Source organism: Pyricularia grisea, chromosome I (genome assembly GCF_004355905.1).
Source record: "Pyricularia grisea strain NI907 chromosome I, whole genome shotgun sequence".
Classification (NCBI taxonomy): domain Eukaryota; kingdom Fungi; phylum Ascomycota; class Sordariomycetes; order Magnaporthales; family Pyriculariaceae; genus Pyricularia; species Pyricularia grisea.
In genome coordinates, this window is record NC_044973.1 from 3,430,435 (window position 1) to 3,449,712 (window position 19,278).

Below are 19,278 nucleotides of genomic sequence, written 5' to 3' on the forward strand. Positions count from 1 at the left end.
AGCCTAACGTCCATTCAGTACCTTGCCCGGACCCATGCCAGCCCGGCTGGTGGATCCTTTAAACTGAACATGGGGAATGCCAGTCAGGCTACAGTGGCCCTTGGACGGAAACCGAGCCAGAGGTCAAACGTTACCCCGCTGACAGCTGCAGTCGGCTGCCTGTTGCCCTTTTGTTGCCCTGGGCCCCGCGAATTGGAGCGCTCCATCGAGCTAAAGTGGAAAATCGCGAACCGACGCGCTTTCTAATATCAGATTTTCTTGATCGCCTAAGCAAAACGCGTCTCTTTCAGTGGCACTTAAAGGCACCGCGACTCAATTTCCCACCGTGCCCTCCCTTTCACCCGACAACCCCGTCTCCCATAACAACAAAAGTAAAAAAGCACAGAGAGCAAGAGAATACTTTAGCAGCCTTTCTCTTGTCGATTGATCCTCTCTTGTGCATACTTTATACCCATAAATCATCTAATCCATTCTCTGCAAAACCATACTTTAAGATACCCCTCCCTCAGTCTTTGACCTCTACCCTCTTTTTCCTTGTCTTTTCCATCCACCTTCTCGCACCAGACAAACAAAATCTGCAATCATGTTTGTCAGGAAGCGTGATGGTCGCCAAGAACGCGTCCAGTTCGACAAGATCACTGCCCGTGTGTCAAGGCTGTGTTACGGCCTTGACCCGGACCACGTTGATCCTGTTGCCATCACCCAAAAGGTCATATCGGGTGTTTACGGCGGAGTGACCACTGTTCAGCTGGACGATCTTGTAAGTCTCATACTCGAATTTTCCTGAGTATGCTATGGACCAATTCTGACGAAAATCCAATTATATAGGCCGCAGAGACAGCAGCATACATGACAGTCACCCATCCCGACTACGCCATCCTCGCTGCGCGTATCGCAGTCTCAAACCTTCACAAGCAGACCAAGAAGCAGTTTTCATCAGTGATCAGCGACCTCTTCCACTATGTAAACCCCAAGAACGGCAAGCTCTCTCCCATGATTGCTCAAGATACATACGACTGCGTCATGCGTCACAAGGAGGATCTCGACTCAGCTATTGTCTATGATCGTGACTTCAACTACCAATATTTTGGCTTCAAGACCCTCGAGAGGTCTTACCTTCTCAAGCTCAACGGCAAGATTGTTGAGAGGCCACAGCACATGATCATGCGTGTTGCTGTAGGTATCTGGGGTGACAACATTGAGCGTGTCATCGAGACCTACAACCTTATGTCCAGCAAATTCTTCACACACGCGTCCCCGACGCTCTTCAACGCCGGCACACCGCAGGCTCAATTGTCATCATGCTTCCTGGTTGACATGAAGGATGACAGTATCGAGGGCATCTATGATACCCTCAAGACCTGTGCCATGATCTCCAAGATGGCTGGCGGTATCGGTCTCAACGTCCATCGTATCCGTGCCACTGGTTCCTATATCGCCGGTACCAACGGCACCTCGAATGGCATTGTTCCTATGCTGCGTGTCTTCAACAACACGGCTCGTTACGTCGACCAGGGTGGCAACAAGCGTCCCGGTGCCTTTGCCATCTACCTTGAGCCGTGGCACGCAGATGTCTTCGAGTTCCTCGACCTGAGGAAGAACCACGGAAAGGAGGAGATTCGTGCCCGCGATCTGTTCCTCGCTCTTTGGATCCCTGATCTGTTCATGAAGCGTGTTGAGAAGAACGGCGACTGGACTCTGATGTGCCCTAACGAGTGCCCTGGCCTCGCGGACTGCTACGGTGATGAGTTCGAGGCTCTGTACGAGAAGTACGAGCAGGCCGGCAAGGGTCGCAAGACTATCAAGGCCCAGAAGCTCTGGTATTCCATTCTGGAGGCTCAGACCGAGACTGGCAACCCGTTCATGTTGTACAAGGACCACTGCAACCGCAAGAGCAACCAGAAGAACCTGGGTACTATCCGCAGCTCCAACCTTTGCACAGAGATCATGGAGTACTCTGCCCCTGACGAGGTTGCCGTATGCAACCTTGCTTCTCTGGCCCTGCCTCAGTTTGTCGACTACCACAAGGGCGACTACGACTTTGAGAAACTCCACGAGGTCACTCAAGTCGTTGTTCGTAACCTCAACAAGATCATCGACGTTAACTTCTACCCCGTCCAGGAGGCACGTAACAGCAACATGCGCCACAGGCCTATCGGTCTGGGTGTACAGGGTCTGGCTGATGCTTTCCTCGCTCTCCGTCTGCCTTTCGAGTCTCCTGAGGCCCGTGAGCTGAACAAGAAGATCTTTGAGACCATTTACCACGCTGCCTTGACTGCCTCTTGCAAGCTGGCACAGGAGCAGGGTGTCTACTCGACATACGAAGGCTCTCCTGTTTCACAGGGCATTCTCCAGTACGACATGTGGAACGTCAAGCCCTCCGACCTCTGGGACTGGGACGCCCTCAAGGCCAACATCAAGGAACATGGTGTCCGCAACAGCTTGCTTGTTGCCCCCATGCCGACAGCTAGCACCTCACAAATCCTTGGCAACAATGAGTGCTTCGAGCCCTACACTTCCAACATCTACCAGCGTCGTGTGCTTGCCGGCGAGTTCCAGGTTGTCAACCCTTGGTTGCTCAAGGATTTGGTCGAGCTTGGTTTGTGGTCGGATGACATGAAGAACCGCATCATCGCCGAGGGAGGCTCCATTCAGAACATTGCCAGCATCCCTGAGGATACCAAGAAGCTCTACAAGACTGTGTGGGAGATATCGCAGCGTACCGTCGTTCAGATGGCTGCTGACCGTGGTGCCTTCATTGATCAGTCCCAGTCGCTCAACATCCACATGCGCGACCCAACCATGGGCAAGATCACCTCGATGCACTTCACAGGCTGGAAGCTTGGTCTCAAGACCGGTATGTACTACCTGCGAACGCAGGCAGCCGCGCAACCGATTCAGTTTACTGTCGACCAGGAGGCGCTGCGTCTGCAGGACAAGGCCATTGCCAAGGAGCGCGTGCTCGGCAAGCGTGCGCCTCCCACCGGCAGCTATGTGTCGTCACCCGGTGCCTCAGTTCCGAGGCCTATGTATGCCACCAAAAAGGGTTCGGAGGGCAACACCCTAACCGCCGAGTCGGCCAACGCTAATGGCTACCCGACGCCGAGCACCACGCCTCCCCCCGCCGTTACTGCCAAGGTGGTTGCATCTCCCGCTAAGTCTGTTCCCTTCAAGGCGGATCAGGATGAGGGTGAAAGCCCCAAGGCTTTGCCCACCGAGCCAACAAAGAGTGTCGATGAGGAGGAAGCATTGGACAGCAAGAAGACGGATACAGAGGACAACGAGAGTGAGAGCAAAGAGCGGGAGATGGACATCTACTCGGAAGCTGTCCTGGCTTGTAAGTCTTTATATGTGGAATCACTGATAATGCTAGAAGGAGCTCCCACTAATATTTCGTCACTATTCGCAGGCAGCATTGAAAACCCCGAGGCCTGTGTGATGTGCAGCGGCTAGACAATGCCGATTTTAGATTGCTAGAAGTGCGTGGGAGTCTCGGCGCAAGGATCGTCGAGCTGGTGTACAATGAAATGGGAGTCCCCAACTGTTACGATGGAAAAGACGATACAACTTAATGTGTGGCATGATGAAATTGGAGGGTATTTGGGTTTTGTTCTACTTGTTATTGCTAGGTGGTTTAGGGTTTCTTGTTTTTATATTATCCGTTCAACTACGTGGATTACTATATACCTTTGACAGGTCCTGTTGCATAGTAGAGTCCATTTGGGTCTATGATATCCTCAGCCATACGGATGCCCCTTTTGAGCTGTGTTAATCGATTGGGCAGGTACCTCGTATGTGAAATACCACCCCAAAGGGTAAAAGGTGAAATAGATTCAATTACCTACTCAAATCATATTATGTTTATTCTTAACATGCTTAAATGCTCCGCGTGTGCGTAGATTGAGCCTCGTTTTTAGATATCATCCCAGGCCTCGGGTATCACTGCAGGGGCTATGTACGTCCACCTCAAGGCAAAGGCGCAAAAGAATACTAACATCCGTTGTCCATGAGCCCATACCACCAAGAGGATGAGTATGAGGGGCGTCGACAGCTTGCAGCCATATCGAGTGGCTCGATCACTCCACCACTTGCCTGCGCACCGAGCAATTCCAATAAATATGACAACGTCAACCTAGAATGCCCCGGTTGATCATCCATCACGAGCGATCTACTTCGGGCCGTGAAAGCCTCTCCTCTGCCCCTTTTCCCAGTTCGTCCAGACGCTTCGGACCGCTATTAAACTCTACTAGCCCTAATTTTGTTTTCTCCAACAACTTGACCACCTCGAGACAGGATACACATCCATGGATGGAAGCCAGTTCATGTTTACCATCCGATGTCATTCTTTTTTTGAGACTTGGCGATCATTGGCTCCAACCTGGAGCCGTCCTCCTGATGGACCAAGTGAGACAATGAGACTAGAGAGCTACTGGATATGGGCTGGAGCAAAATGTCCGTAACCTGTGCACCCGGAAGGGCCGGCCGGGTACTTTGCCCTCTGCAACGGGGGGGACCCCGGACCCTGCGCTGGTGACACTTTTTGGGATGATCGGCGTCAAGTCACATAAGGTTATGATAGACTATAGAGTATGTTTCCAAGAGAGGAGCCGTATGAACAGAGGCTAACTAACTGTATTGCTCGCTCGCTTGCTCTGGTCTGTTGCTGAGTGTCTCTCCACAAAGGTCCTGATATTTCTCTTCCCTCAAGACAATGCCAGAAAAAGACCTCATGGGTTATTGCCATGGTCTCACATTCCTCTTACAGTAAGACGGATGTTCACTAGAGCCATTATGGGAAGGATGGTATTTAGGTACACCATCGGGTTGGAGTTTGGCGGCATGCATGCGACCTATGTGGACGAGTCCGTATTTTTACGATCCTGCCGTCACAGATCGTCCAACCCAAGGGACCTCTTAGAATTTCGGACTTTGCCCATATACCAACAGTTCGCCACTTCGGCGATGATGGGCGATCCTTGGCGTCTCTGATCCGCGGTCAACAGCAGTTGTGATCGCGTATTTGCAGCGAAGATCCGGCAACCCGCGCGAGCGTTGGATAGCCAGCTAAGGAGATCAAAAGGGCCAGGGTCGAATGGGGAACGGGGAGGGGATTGATTGTCAAAGCAAATCACATACGTAGGAACTTGTCGATCCCATGAGCGCTTGTTGGTGGGGTTTTACTTCGGCATTTGGAAAGACACAAGGTGTGGCTGGAACATGGCGGACGTTCTTGATAAGGGCAAGATGGTCTTTGTCTCACACGCCACATGCACACAATCTCTCTACCTTGGAGCGCCATAACGCAAGTCATAATGAAAACCTCGAGGGCTTTTTGGATTTTTGCTCGCTAGTCTTACAGAAAAGTGTGTCAGAAACCAGACCTGGACAGCCCAATGTCACATTCAAGAACCTGTTTTTTTCTTTCGCCCTTCCGGCAGAAACCGGTATGAAAAGGGTGAGTTTGTAAAGGTAAGGGATGCAGAGAGGCTTAGGTCGGCTTCAGTCTTACACGTACTAGTTTTTGGTAGTGGTGGTATGCCCACTTTTGGTACCACATCAAGTAGATCTCGTATAACATAACATGTAGCATTATCAAGGGGCATTACAAGAAACTAAAGAAAATCAAATTTCGTGTAGGCTACTGTAAAAAGAGACAAAAATCCGGGGCGCACACCATCGAGACAAATTCACATGCGACATGCGTGATGTGGGTGCATGGCACGGAGAGGTTGAGACGGTTGTCGGCGATCAAGCATCGGGTATAGGCAAGATTGACAGAGCACCAATACTACAGATCTTTTTGCAGTATTCAAAGTGGAGGAGAGGGGCTTGCGGGTGGAGGATGAGAAGTTTGTTGCTTGTGCAGGCAATGGATCACAAGGACGCGCAGCTCGTGATTCGCTCCCGCCCCCATGTAATGGTGTGTGAGTGAGTGAGTGAGTTGAGTGTGAGTGTGTGTGTGTGTGTATGGTGTGGTAACATTCAAAGAGGAAAAAAAAAAAAACGGAGGCATTTGCTCCCTACCTACCTACCGTATAGCACTTGCGGGATATATGGAGGGGTCTTGGTCGTACTTGCTCCGTACTTCCCTCACTTACGGTAGAGGCGGACTTTTAAAGCAGGTACGTACGGTACCGGTTTTTCAAAGTCAGAAAGTAAGCTGCCGCCCAGGTTCATCTGCAAGCCAATAAGCCTCGACACGAGGAATGGAATCGATTAATTAATTTATTTATTTTTATTAGACTGGGTGGCCAAGATTCTGGGGACAAGGCACATTCGGTTACAAGCCAAACTGGACATGCGGGGAAAGAAATCGCGCAGCAACAAAGGCGTGCAATCAGCTTTAGGTAGCGCCTCCCGGGTTCGTTCTACTTCGTACGTGGTTAGTCTACAATATGCAAAGTCACCGCGATGCAAGCAACGAGGACGAGAAGAAAGGGCAGAAAGTTTGGAAAATGAAGGGGAACCTGGGAGACTTGCGCCGGGTCGGGAAATCGGGGGCCCTACCAAGAGTACCTAAGGCCAGTCAGTACTGTACTAGGTAGTTGCTTGCTGTAGGTACCTTCCTTGGAGTAGTTAGTGGTAGCTGTCGGAAGACCGTCTGGTTTGTAGATGGTTTCTGTAAGCCAATCAGAAGCCTCTGATGCTGAGATGACGTGCAGGACGCTGATACCACATCGCAGCTTTCATGTGCTAGTGACCTGTACTAGGCTCATTTTGGGAAAGTAGAAAGTTTTACTTATCCCCAGGTGAGGGGTAGGCTTGTTAGGCAGATGAGGCTAGAAAAGGAGCCAGGCGGCCTAGCTGCAGCTGTCTGTGCACCAAAGAAGAAATGCGGGATGTGATGTGATGAAATGTGTTTAGTACGGAGTCTGCCTTTGATGCAACCGCTAGCCACATGTCGGACTATAACGACTGCTGATAATCATTCTGTGCTTCTATTTCTTGGTATGTATCTAGAAAAAGCCCCTAGTGTTGACACGCCGAAATTTCGCCTAGCCTTGGTCGAATTCGAACATGCTGCCATCCGTGGGGTACTTTTACTCCGATCTAATTTTGTGCAGAATTAACATCCATCTATCTTACTTGTCATCAAATCGGGGAAATTCCCATGCCATGCCAAGTAACAAAAAGAAAAAAAAAGACTTCAAAGCCGCACAGTTTTCTCTTATTTTACTTCACAACTGGCAAGGTAAGAAGCCGGCTAAAAGATGGTGTCATGATATGACGCGGTGGTCTAGGTAATACTCACCTAGTGATATACTAGACCTAGAATTAGTTTAGCCCAGGCCTCAGTAATCACTGTGTGAATGCACGTTTCCCAGCAGCTGTGGGAAAACAAGGTTATTCCCCTCCATATGTACTGCAGAATCCGGGGTAGGCACTCAGTCCTATAAATGGTTCATCAACGTCTCCTGGAGACTCGAAACTTCCGAGAACTCTCATATAATTTAGTGGCGTTTTGGTGGCCTGGTGGCGGTGTGCAAAGAAAAACAAACCCGAGGGATTTTGAGACACCAGATTTACGGTTAATGGTGACATTGTTTGTGCGAGACGCTGCCCGGCCTGGAGGAATTGCATACCCTCCAGCCATTGGTAGCCGCAGATGTGCAGCCATCAAAAAGCAACAAACATGCACACACACACACACACACACACACACACACACACACACACACACACACACAAACGAACGATGGAGTTAGTTCCCCCAGTTAACTGCCTCCAGTACTCAATGACACCACCTTGGCAAGCGGCGGTGATTGGCTGTCAAATCAAAAGAGAGATGCACCCTTGCTGGGACGGCACAGCACACGATAAGAAGCCTGCCGGCAAAAAAAAAAAAAAAAAAGAACCACACAAGAATGCCAAGGCGACTAGGAAGCGTTTCCAAAGCTGATCAGTCACATTCCCCGTTGCCCAACAATGGCCGCCAGCCTGCCCGAGTGCTTTTCCAGATTTTGAGGATGCTAGTCGGGAATTGGAACATGGGGAGTGACCGAGCTTGTGAGATTTGTCGGGTGTTTTCGCAGAGTACCTTGTAATAATACAAACCACCTAAGGTAACAGTTAGAGTATCTACAGTGCCGCAAATGTAGAGTGAATACATACCTCAAGGTAGTCGGCCTTGTTTGTCACCTACTACGTATTTGCCTCAAGACGATACCTACACACCCAACCCAAGAAAGTGAATGGTTCATGTCATGTACGTAGGAAGCTAATTAGAACTAATCAGACGAAAGCTGTAGAATTGTCTTGGGGTTTACCAAGTTAAATGCTCGATGACTCTCAATTGACGTCAAGTCTGATGTAGAACGTCATGCACATAAAGTTGTCTCGCCCTAGCTTCCATCAGTATCCATGAAAGACGAAGTTTTCTTTTTTCCAAGGTTGTAACGTTTTATGTTTTTAACTGTCGCCTGGAGCGGATAATAACCATAATATTATTATAAGTCTTCGCCAAACAACAAGAACGAGCAGGATTAAAAACCTTGGTGAGACAGAACAAAATGCTAGCTAGAGCGAGATGCCTTGGATGCCAAGATGCAAAACAAGGACAAGGGGCGTTCATCTCCAGGAGATCCCGTGCAGGCATGTGCGACAAGTTTGCAAAGAAACAACAAAGAAAACCAAAAGCTGCCCAACTCTTGTTTCTTCTTCGATTTTCTTCTACTGCCCTGTAATGTCTCGTCCGTTGTACCGTCGGGGACATGGATTAACAGGTAGTAAAGATTTTGCCAAGCGATAAAAAGTGGAGTACAGGCTGTCCCACATCACGAAGCAGAAACCTGAGTCTGGCGAGGACTTTCCCGATCCGAGAGGGAAAGTCGCAACATACTACTTGAAAGAAATAACAAGTGGGAATTCTTAACCGAATAGCTAACCGACTGCTGCATTATTGGAACTGGAACATAGTACTCCAGCAGCACCTAAATCGCAAAAGCCCAAGCTATATATATCTATCTATGATACTGTAATTTATACAATTAGAATATCTATGAAGTGCTCCGTGTCGGTACTACCTACTACCTTATGTACCTTACTGTTTTGCATCTATCGAACGCTGCCCAATCCATGTGAGAAAACACCCAACCCAGAGTCAGACCTAGTACGCTATCATACATACGGTTGAATCTACAGTATTTTAAGGTACCTTTCACATGTCGACCCCTGTACATATTCCACGAACATATCATATCCATCGATTCGATTCGGTCCCCTTGATCAGGTTGAGCGGTCTGATCACAAGCTAGGACGTGCTGCAGAGACAACAAGACGACACGCTAGTGACAGCCCAGCCGGCCTCCCATAATTTTTACCCCAATTGTCAATAAGGAATCATGGCGGGGGAAACTTTGGAGACCAAGCCAGGGTTGAAAGCGGCTGGGTTCGGGTGTATCCTCCCCTGGTTTCTGTTGCACCTCCGCTCTCGCAGCATTAGCAGCCAAAAACGCCCTGACCAGGAATGCCAGCCTACCATGGATAGTGTGGGCTTGTCATACTACAGTACTATAGTAGCTACTACACTACCCACCTTATCCAGGTTATTTATTTTTCTTTTCGCTCTTCCAGCCCAGTCCCATCCTGCACCGCGTTGTGGACCGCCAGCTCCGAATAGGAAAAGGGACGAGATGATGCAGGTAAGAGGGGAGGGTACCTACATACAAAGTAGTTCGTAGAGAACAACAGATCAATCAGTGCGTCGGAGGCAAGCAAATGGCGCGCCATGCCGTTAATCACCCCAAGACAAGTTCTAGACCAGAAGAAAAACTGCAAACCCAACCCATCGACTCGCTCACCTGCCAGCTGCACGTCCTTAGCCGACCACGTAGTACATACAGTAGAGTTGGTTACACGACTTGGTTTAGCTCTTGACTTCCATTCGATGCTTGGGTTGACATGGGAAGTTAGACACATCGAACAAGCGGGTCCTGGACGAGAAGGGGAGGGAGGAAAAAAAAAGAGAGAGAAAAAAAACCAATCAAAAAAACCGTCGTCCCAGCCCGCGGCATTGAATCCCCCCAACCTCGCCCGCTTTGGGCTTTGCCGGCGCTCAATGCCTGCCCATCTCCTGTTAATAGAAACTACCTACGGCGGTCAAACAAATATGCGCGCTCCACTACCCATTTCTGCAATAATATCTGCTGGACAACAATACTCGCGAATCCTGGGCCACCCTGCGGCTGGCTGCACTCCCGCCCAAAGAAATCGATGGGCCGGTCTGGACTTGTGAGCCGGGAACCCCATACTTTGCTGAAATGAGGCTAGTGTTGCTGAAGGGCTCGTTTCTCCCTCATCGTCACTGAGATTCTTCTACCCTCGTCGGTTTTCATTCACCCGCTTGGGTCATCATTATTGATGCTACCATAGCTGCCACGTTGGGCTTGCATGCAACCAAATTCATGGATGCTGGCGATGCATACAGGGTAGTCTGCGAAACAGGGGGTTTCTTTGAGGGTCCTTTGAACAACAATGATTGACAATACGCGATGTCCCTTGGCCTTTTTAGGTGGTCGGTCAACCCGCCCTCCACTTTAACACAAATCTTATGCGTCCATCGGTCGGTCCTTGTGCAAATAAAATCGATCTGGGGCTCGGCTTGTACCGATAACGTAATGCTGAACTATGGCGACAATTAACCCCAGTCAGGAGGAAGGGAAAAAAAGCCCTGAAGGTCGTCTGTGTTGATTGACCCTGTAGGCCCACACTGACAAGATCGCGACTAAGTCGGTTATTTCAAAGATTGCCGTGCCGCCTACGAAGGGTCTTTGTGTCGTAGCGTGCCTAATTCGCAGTAGACGGCAAGACGGGCAGTGATCGTCCAGGGGTTCTTAGAACAGCCTTCCACGATTTATAGGGGACATCCTCCGTAATCTTCAACTATTTAGCGTGGCCTATTGAAAGTTCACCGCTAAAAGCTGCCTTTGGTAGGCGTCTAAGCAAACTTCCGGTGCGGCCCGATCTTAAATACCTTTTGATGGCTTCAAAAAAGAGCCGATGCAGGCCAACTACCGGTACAGCATTGTTACTAAACAGATGGAATTGCTGCATAAAAAAAATTCATATCCGTACCAAAGGCGTTCGATTGTTTTTTTTCTCTGCTCCCCAAAATGAGAGGCAGCATAATATTAGCTTCCGAAATAGTCGAATGTGTAACCCCAAAAAATTTACCTTCTTGTCCCCCACGGAGAAGGACATGACTTGAAATTTACCATGACTCGAGTTTGCCCAATTATCCCCTACTGGCTGAGGATCCCGCCCGCTCTCTTCTGCAGCAGAACCTGATCCCAATTCTTTGCGAACCGGTTTTGCAGGTTTTGTTCCTCTTGGGTATCGCTGCCGCGCGTTGCAGGGCCGGCTCTCCCCCGGAATCTGGCCATCACTCCCCATCAAATTGTGACCTAAGCCGGAACAGCCCAGTTTGTTTGTACAGCCTGATGTGGTTGGCCGAACGCATCAATCAGTCACTCTTGCTTGACTGCTACCATTCGTACGAACAGAAAGAAAAAGTGACAAAAGAGATTCCCGCCGTTGCTCGACGTGACGGGAACCATGGATCGTACAATTGTGGTGCGCGTGCGGGAACATTGAACCCCTACCTCTTTCCGCTACTGGACTAGACAAACCAGACGCCTCCATACGAAGTTACGAACCGAGTCTGGGCGGGCGTGCCAAGAGCTAGACTCCAGTGAGTGATGTGGTTGGTCATGAAATGCCGGCCGACCGACAATTCAAATCGTGCTGTTTCCGGCGGAACATGGTCGGGAAAAGGGAGCCACGGCGTCTCATCGAGTTCTAACGTACCTAGCAACAAACTTTTGTTGTCAAAGTTGAGTTTGTTCGTCGTACGAAACTACTGCTGTGTAACTTTTGCTTCCAAATGGTGCCACAAAGTGATTCCTCCTGTCAATTTCCATCTCATCGCCATTAATTCGTTTGGTGCCTTTTTGGCACCCTTTTTTTCCCCAAGTATTTTCCCCCCCTTATGTACTGAAGTCCTGTCTAACTAGACCGTTTCCGGCTGGCAAAGATCGTGATGATGGAGAAGACGTCCGTCTGCAGTCTCTCATGTCCCATCCAATCACAGGCACTAGCACAACCCGCTTTATCCCGGCGCTTTGATAAGCTTGGGCCCCGGTCCCTGAACGTACACCCTTTGGATTGAGAGAGTTCTTTCTTACCCCCAATAAGTGGGTGTGTAAAATAGTTTGTTTGGCAATTGGGAACCTATGGTAATAAAAGTACCTACTATTATTATTGTTATACGGAATAGCCCAACCCGAAGTAGCAGTGTACAAGCTGGCAAGGAATAGAGAACAGTGCCTTGGAAAATTTTCACACGAATGGTTCATAATTCTACCTATCCTTGAGGTATCATATAACCTTGCTCTGCATATATTTTATTCAAGGCGAGCTTGATTTCAACAAGCTCTTGGTCATCTGGACATGAGCCAGTTCTATAGTTAGTTACCATCGTTAGAGGTTCTTCTACTGCACGTAGTTCTTCCACCAGCACGTCCCCGGTGTGTGTTAACAAAGAAAAGACCTAACCGACCATCCTGGACTGTCTCCACCCGCATACGTCAAGCCTCTCTCCGCTTGTTGGCTTCGGCGGCTTAGCGTGGTCGCCCCTCCATTCTCCAGTCACACTTTCCATGTGTGGGACTGTGCTGTGTGCTGAGAGGGATCCATCGCATTTCATCAACCCATGTCCTTGACCGCGCTCGCTGCCTCTCCAGCTTCGAAGTGACCAGTCTTTTCACCGTTTTCCATCTACTTCTACTTTTTCGCACCATCACCTCCGACCATCCCATACGCCACAGGTTCCCGACTTTGTACGCTCCTTTTCGAAGTTGCAAGAAACAAATCGGTTTTCACGACTCGAAGCGAACTATATCGACTTTTTTTTTTAATTCACCATAAATTGATTATTCCACACGCTTGTTCTTATTCCGTCGTGTGTCCCGCCAATTCGACTGAACCCCTCCAAATTTCCTGCTCGCCCGGACCTCTGTTTCCGCATCCGCCGCAACCGCAAACCTACCGCTTGGTTCGCCTCCCCGAAACATCATTACTTGATTTTGAGCTGCAAAACCGCACTCAGAATCCCCGAAACCGCCGTCTACGAGGGCGCTCGATTCCACCGCACGACAACGCGGCCCACAAAGAATTCAAACCCGCAGAACGTTCACGCCGATCACGACGACGACGACGACGACGATTTGGGGGTGGGCACGTCGGGGTGGCTTTCTTCTACGATGAACTCGTAGTAATCGGATCTCAGGAATTCTTTTTTTTCTCTTTACTTTTTTTTACTTCTATTATTATTTCCTTTGACCTTTTTTTCTTTTCTCCTGTAAGAAAACGTCGCCCAACCAGCGGATGCGATCCCTTGAACGCTACCGACGGCCGTTTGACCTCGACTCGTCGCCTGCTATGGAAACTGGTCACCACAAGAACGGCCGCGCGCAGCCGATGCCGGTCACCGCCGCACACATCCCGTCGCGGACAGCGAATAGCACCCCGGTTTCGTCTCCAGGACTATTTAGTCCGACGCCTTCGCGTTTGAATATGCTCATGCACCAGGGTCACACCATGTCTGAGGGCACGTCACCGCTCCCTGCAAACTCGAGCGAGTTCTTTTTACACCCTTTACAAATTCGCAAAGTTCGAGAGTGAGTTGCAAAACTTGATGTTCTTCCAAAAGACTGTGCGAAAAGCCCTTCTAACCCGACTTGGAATGTAGAACGTATACCGCAAATGTAGATCGTGACGGCACAACTGGGCGAAAGCTCATCAACCAGTATGAAGTCATGGAGGAGATTGGTCGTGGTCAGCATGGCAAGGTAAAACTGGCCCGGAACACCACGACCGGGGAGAATGTTGCCATCAAAATTATCCCGCGTTACTCCAAGAAGCGCAGACTGGGAAAGGTCACGGCCGAGGACCCTGGGAGGAACACAAAGCGGGAGGTTGCCATCTTGAAGAAGATCCGTCATCCGAATGTCGTAGCCCTTCTCGAAGTAATCGACGACCCGGAACTTAAAAAGATCTACATGGTCCTCGAATACGTCGAGCATGGCGAAATTACATGGAGGAAGAAGGGTCTCCCTCATATTTGCAACCTAGAGCGCCGACTAGTGGAACGAGGCGCCCGTGGAGAACCGCCTTCCGCTGAAGAGGAGTACTTGTTGCGTCAAATGGAACGTCGACAGGCGATGAAAGGGTTTCAGAGGGCAAAGGCTGCACAAGCGAGCTCCAGCCACGACCAGGCGGCCTACGAGGACTACGAAGGGGAACCGACGCGATCAGACGAACACCGGTGCACATATCCGTCTCTTCCCTGTTCCAGGGTTACTTCGCCGCCGCCTTCCCGCTCAACCTCAGCCATGTCTCTTACGAACTTGCCCGTCTCACAACCGTCCGACTTCGACATGACACCCCGTGCTGGTGATATGGAAGAACAGCACCTATCATCTCTACGTCACACCTCGTCCTCGTACGATCTCAACGGCACGATGTATGGCATCTACGGTGGACGTGGAAACGGAACATCGTGCAGTCGGACACGCTCCCCTAGTATGGCCGACTCGATTATATCGCACCTCTCATCTGCAGATATGGAGGAGTCAAGCCCTCACGACCCTTACGTCGATGACTACTCCTATGTGCCTTGCTTCACTCTGGAAAATGCCAGATCTGCTTTCCGGGACACTGTTCTTGGCTTGGAGTACCTCCACTACAACGGTGTTGTCCATCGTGATATCAAGCCTGCCAATCTACTGTGGACCAAAGATTTCCGGGTCAAGATTTCAGACTTCGGTGTGTCCTACTTTGGACGACCGGTAAGAGAGGGAGATGTTGATGAGACAGTGTCCGAGGCGGAAGCACTGAACTTTGACGATGATCGCGAGCTCTCCAAGACTGTGGGCACACCTGCCTTCTTTGCCCCTGAACTGTGTTACACAGATCTCGACAAGGAGCCCCCCAAGGTCTCCGAGCAGATTGACGTTTGGTCGCTTGGTGTTACACTTTACTGCATCGTCTTTGCACGTATACCATTTTTGGCCCAGGACGAGTTTGCGATGTTTAAGAAGATTGCAACCGAAGATGTATACATTCCTCGGCAACGCCTACGACCCGTGACCCCTTTCACGGACCCCAGCAAGGTATCTTTTCAGAAGCGGGTAAACATTGAACCGTACAGGGACGATGAAGATGCTGCCTATGAGAAGATCGATGACGATTTGTATGACTTGCTTCGACGAATGTTGGTCAGGAACCCCGAGGAGAGGATTCGACTTGGTGAGGTCAAAGTGCACCCTTGGGTTACAAGAGATATTCCAAACCTGGAAAACTGGCTCAAAGACACCGATCCCTCCAGGAAGATGTCTGGGAGACAGATCGAGGTCGACGAGAAGGAAATTGGCCGTGCCGTTGTGCCTCTTACCTTTCTCGAGAGGGCAAAATCTGCAGTCAAAAAGGCAGTCGGCAAAGTCATTCACCCCAGAGGCGATCGCCCCGAGCATTCAAGGAGGAGAGCACAGAGCAGTGCAGCCAGTTCCGTTGGAGAGAATGGTTCTATTGCGTCCTCGGCGCATCCGGCAGATATTCCTAAGAAAAGTGTCAAAAGCGAAGACTACTTTGCCACGGTGACTCAAATGCCCAGCGAGCACCCGCTGGCGCAAAGCCTGACTGCCAGTCCGCGAGAGTCCCCTTTGGGGCATAGCCCGTCAGGTAGCGCCCCCGTTGGTGGGAGAACACCCAGACATACCAATGAATTCATCTCAGTGGCTCACGACACAACGGAAAAGCCGATGCCAGTTGCCCCGACACCCAGTCATCATGTTAGGAGGCATGGGCATGCTCGGTCTATGGGTGCCAATCCCTACTTGTGCTTGACCCCCAGCTTACACCAGTCGTACACCGTTCCATCAAGCCCTCTTCCCCGAGAGATGATAGAGGAGCGCAGCAGACTGTATCACCGGAAAAGCCGAGAGACCAACATGCCATCGGATGACTCTTCTCGAGCCCTTTCAATGGACCGTGCCGGCCTGGTTTTCCCTCATACGGATAAACATGCAGAAGCAAAGGTAGCGCTCAGCCACGCCGTCGCCCCGGGCAGCCTGCAACAACCACCACGATCTCCCCGCCACATCCGCTCTATCGACGTCATGGGAAGTTCTCCTTACGTATCCCCTGGATTCATGTCATCTCGTATGTCCCAGCTTGGCCAACCAATGTCCGACTCGAATATCCAAGCCAAGAGCCTGCCGCGAGACGACTCGGAAGACCGATTTGCAACAGTATACCGCGTCGAGGCTGGTGTCCCAAGGGCTCCTCAGTACGAACGGCAGCCGCTGACCATTCAGACCAGCGTTGATGCGTCAAGGGCCAGCCAGCCATCACCAGACGACTCTCAACCAATGCCCCGATCACGCGAGCAGACTATATCAACTGTCGTCTCCTCAAGTGTCACCTCGCTTGGTGGGATGTGTACTACACCTATGACTAGCCCCAGCATAGTGGCTAGCCCTGTTTTCCATGCCACCGCGACCAACACACGAGATACCACCGAATCGATGCCCGTGTTTCAGTCTGATCCATCTCTGCCGGCATTGATGAGTGGCGCCAGCTCCGTGTCGGCCGATGTTGAAGGAGATTTCCTCAAAAAGCCGGGTGTCGTGGATCGGTCATCGTTTATTGCCACGACCGACTCGTTGACACCACCTGCACCCGGCAAGGCTCTCGAAGACTTTCCGCTGGATCAACCTGAGCTGGACCACGCCGAGATCATCCCGGTTCAAATCAGTCCCGCATTCTCTAGCCACGGCGTTCGTAGGCACGCGCCCGCGCCTACATCCAACAAGGCTTCATACTTGTCCAACAACGACATGGACGATGATAGCGACAGTGACGATGGCATGCTTATGATCAAGACCAAGAAGAAGGCCGCGCCCAGAAGCCCGACCGCCTCTCAACAACCTTATACCCCGACGGGAAGTTTGGCACTCACCGCTAGGAGGCGTGACACGAACACCAGTATTGCCAGTACGGAAACCGCGAGGAGAGTCTCGCAATACAACTAAAGTACGCTTGAACTCAACGACCAATCCTCACTACGCGTGCACATACACACACACACACTACGAGTGGATATTTCTGAATATCCATGTCTCGCACACAGCAACAGCTCAAACTCACCCAAGATAGGGTACAACATATTGCATATGACGTCCTCACGGATTTGCATTGGCTGGACTTCTGATTTCTTTTGTGTCTTGCCTTTAGCAGCTGGCCGCCCAACCCAATAAGGAAGGCAACCGTCATTCGCTTATTGAATTTCCTGAGGCAGCACATGAGCTCCAGTGGCCCAGTTGGGATGCGCCCTGGATAGGCGTTTTGTGGGTTTGACTCGTTCTTTTTTTTTTATATACATATATAGAGGCGGCTTAGTCTTTTGCACTCTTCAGGTTGGCAGGAACGGGGGCATTTCCACCTTCCTCTTGCATTGCATTCATACCTATTTGACTTCTTCGCGTCGATAGAAAAGTGGGAGGTTCATTGTTAGTTTGTTTTACTACTTGGGAGGAATAGTCTGTTTTACTTTCACGCCCTTGATATGCATCACTGGGAGAATAAATTGTGGGAATTTAAGGATGGATTAAGTTGTCGACTATGTTTCGACATTCGGTTATATGGCAGAGGCTGTTGTCACTCATACATCTCTTTCTGTGGGGCATAGCAGGAGGTGTGGCATCGGGCCCTTTCATTTTGCAATAATGTTATGGCATGACGGGAAGTGGTCAGGGAATGGGTGGGCATCATTTGTCTTTTTTTTTGTTCCGGAAATGGGGAGGTGCAATGGTTTTTTTCATCAAGATGGATGTTGGCTGGTATGAGGATTTACGGTTGTGGGATTGTGACGAAATTGGGCATGTTTGGTGATACAAATTATGGATTGATGAAAGGAATGATGATTTGGGCCGTTGCTTACATGATGCCTCGGAGCGCAGGAGATGAGTTTAACCAGTGCTGGCATCGTTGGCTTAGTACCACAAGTCTTGGACAAAGATCACCGCTCTAATATTAAATATTCTCATATGCAACTTGGCCACTTTCGGGTTCGACTAACTGTGACAAGATTCGATGCGGTTGGAATTCAACCCAGAATATCACAGGCTAGACATGCAGGTCCTTAACCGCTGGAGGTTGACAAACTTTCACGGCGGCTATGCATTGATGTCTGCCACCTTTCTTTGTATGGATTATTTGCGGAAGCGCATCCACTATCGTCCTTCCGAAGTCCACAAGGAATCACTACGGAGTACAGTACTTAGCTAGACCTAGCATTCGGCACGACTTCGGGCGGTAGCCATGCCTCGCGTGGATAAGCAGTAATGATGTAAACTTTCTCATAAACATACCCTTTTTGTGCCATGGCCTATGGGAAACGTGTACGGAGTAGAGGACTTCCTCGGGGAGGGGGGAAGAGAAAAAAAATAAGCAAGGACAATTTCAACGGTCATAACCTTGAGGATGACTTGACACAAGATTCCTTGTAGAAAGAGCACCTCACTCACTTTGCAAGGAGACAGGCGAAGTACTACGACGAAACCCCCGAACCGGTTGAGTGAATCCTCCCTAGTGGGATTGGACCTAGGCCAAGGGTACCTGCATCTTCGCGGGTAGATGAGCAATGCGGACGTGGCCGTCTAACCTGGGAGATGGTTCCGCAGGGCGTAGGCAGCTTGCGTGTTGGAGATATATAGCTGGAAAATGGAGGCTCGGAGGACCAAAAGGTGTAACACATTGTCCATTTTATCCACCGAGTACTACCTCCTTCCTAAGCAACGCAGAGAGAAGAAAGAGGGAAGAGAAGGGAAAAGAAAGTTACGTGTTACAGCCGACGAGCGCTTTTCTTTGTTTGCTCGGGGTGGATTTGTGTGCAACGCTCAATGGGCGGCCAAAGCGGGCTGACAGGCAAGAACACGGATACGAGGTTAATGAGCTGGACTTCAAGGCGGCAGACAGGTTGGGCAAACCCATGTTTGACAAAAGAGTGGCAGTAGGAAGGTGTGGAAAGTGAGTCAAAAAGGCTGAAGGATTAAGAGACTTGCCCGCCTCGCCGGCAAATCACTAAAAAAAAAGTGTTGTACGTATATTTTACAAGCATCACTGAAAAACAATGAGCTCATAACCTTAACCAATATGACCATGTCAACGAGGGGGATGTCGGCCAAGGCGGCATCGTTACACGCGTCAAATGCGCGAGGG

General features: G+C 50.1%; 4 protein-coding genes across 4 annotated transcripts; 3 read left to right on the plus strand and 1 right to left on the minus strand.

Moving 5' to 3' along the window:
- The first annotated feature begins 283 nt into the window (after positions 1–283).
- Positions 284–3,768, plus strand: PgNI_06089 (uncharacterized protein). The gene is made up of 3 exons (XM_031126118.1): positions 284–760; positions 829–3,337; positions 3,410–3,768. The coding sequence occupies exons 1-3, from the start codon at positions 584–586 to the stop codon at positions 3,451–3,453; spliced, it is 2,730 nt and encodes a 909-aa protein (XP_030982271.1). The 5' UTR covers positions 284–583; the 3' UTR covers positions 3,454–3,768.
- A 3,967-nt stretch (positions 3,769–7,735) lies between these two features.
- On the plus strand, positions 7,736–7,900 carry PgNI_06090 (uncharacterized protein; the record flags this gene model as incomplete). The annotated part of the gene is made up of 1 exon (XM_031126119.1): positions 7,736–7,900. One exon carries the CDS (start codon positions 7,736–7,738, stop codon positions 7,898–7,900), a length of 165 nt encoding a protein of 54 aa, XP_030983062.1.
- A 3,161-nt stretch (positions 7,901–11,061) lies between these two features.
- PgNI_06091 (uncharacterized protein) lies at positions 11,062–11,391 on the minus strand (the record flags this gene model as incomplete). The annotated part of the gene is made up of 1 exon (XM_031126120.1): positions 11,062–11,391. One exon carries the CDS (start codon positions 11,389–11,391, stop codon positions 11,062–11,064), a length of 330 nt encoding a protein of 109 aa, XP_030983063.1.
- A 1,361-nt stretch (positions 11,392–12,752) lies between these two features.
- PgNI_06092 (uncharacterized protein) lies at positions 12,753–17,205 on the plus strand. The gene is made up of 2 exons (XM_031126121.1): positions 12,753–13,676; positions 13,748–17,205. The coding sequence occupies exons 1-2, from the start codon at positions 13,384–13,386 to the stop codon at positions 17,088–17,090; spliced, it is 3,636 nt and encodes a 1,211-aa protein (XP_030983060.1). The 5' UTR covers positions 12,753–13,383; the 3' UTR covers positions 17,091–17,205.
- The last annotated feature ends 2,073 nt before the right edge of the window (positions 17,206–19,278 follow it).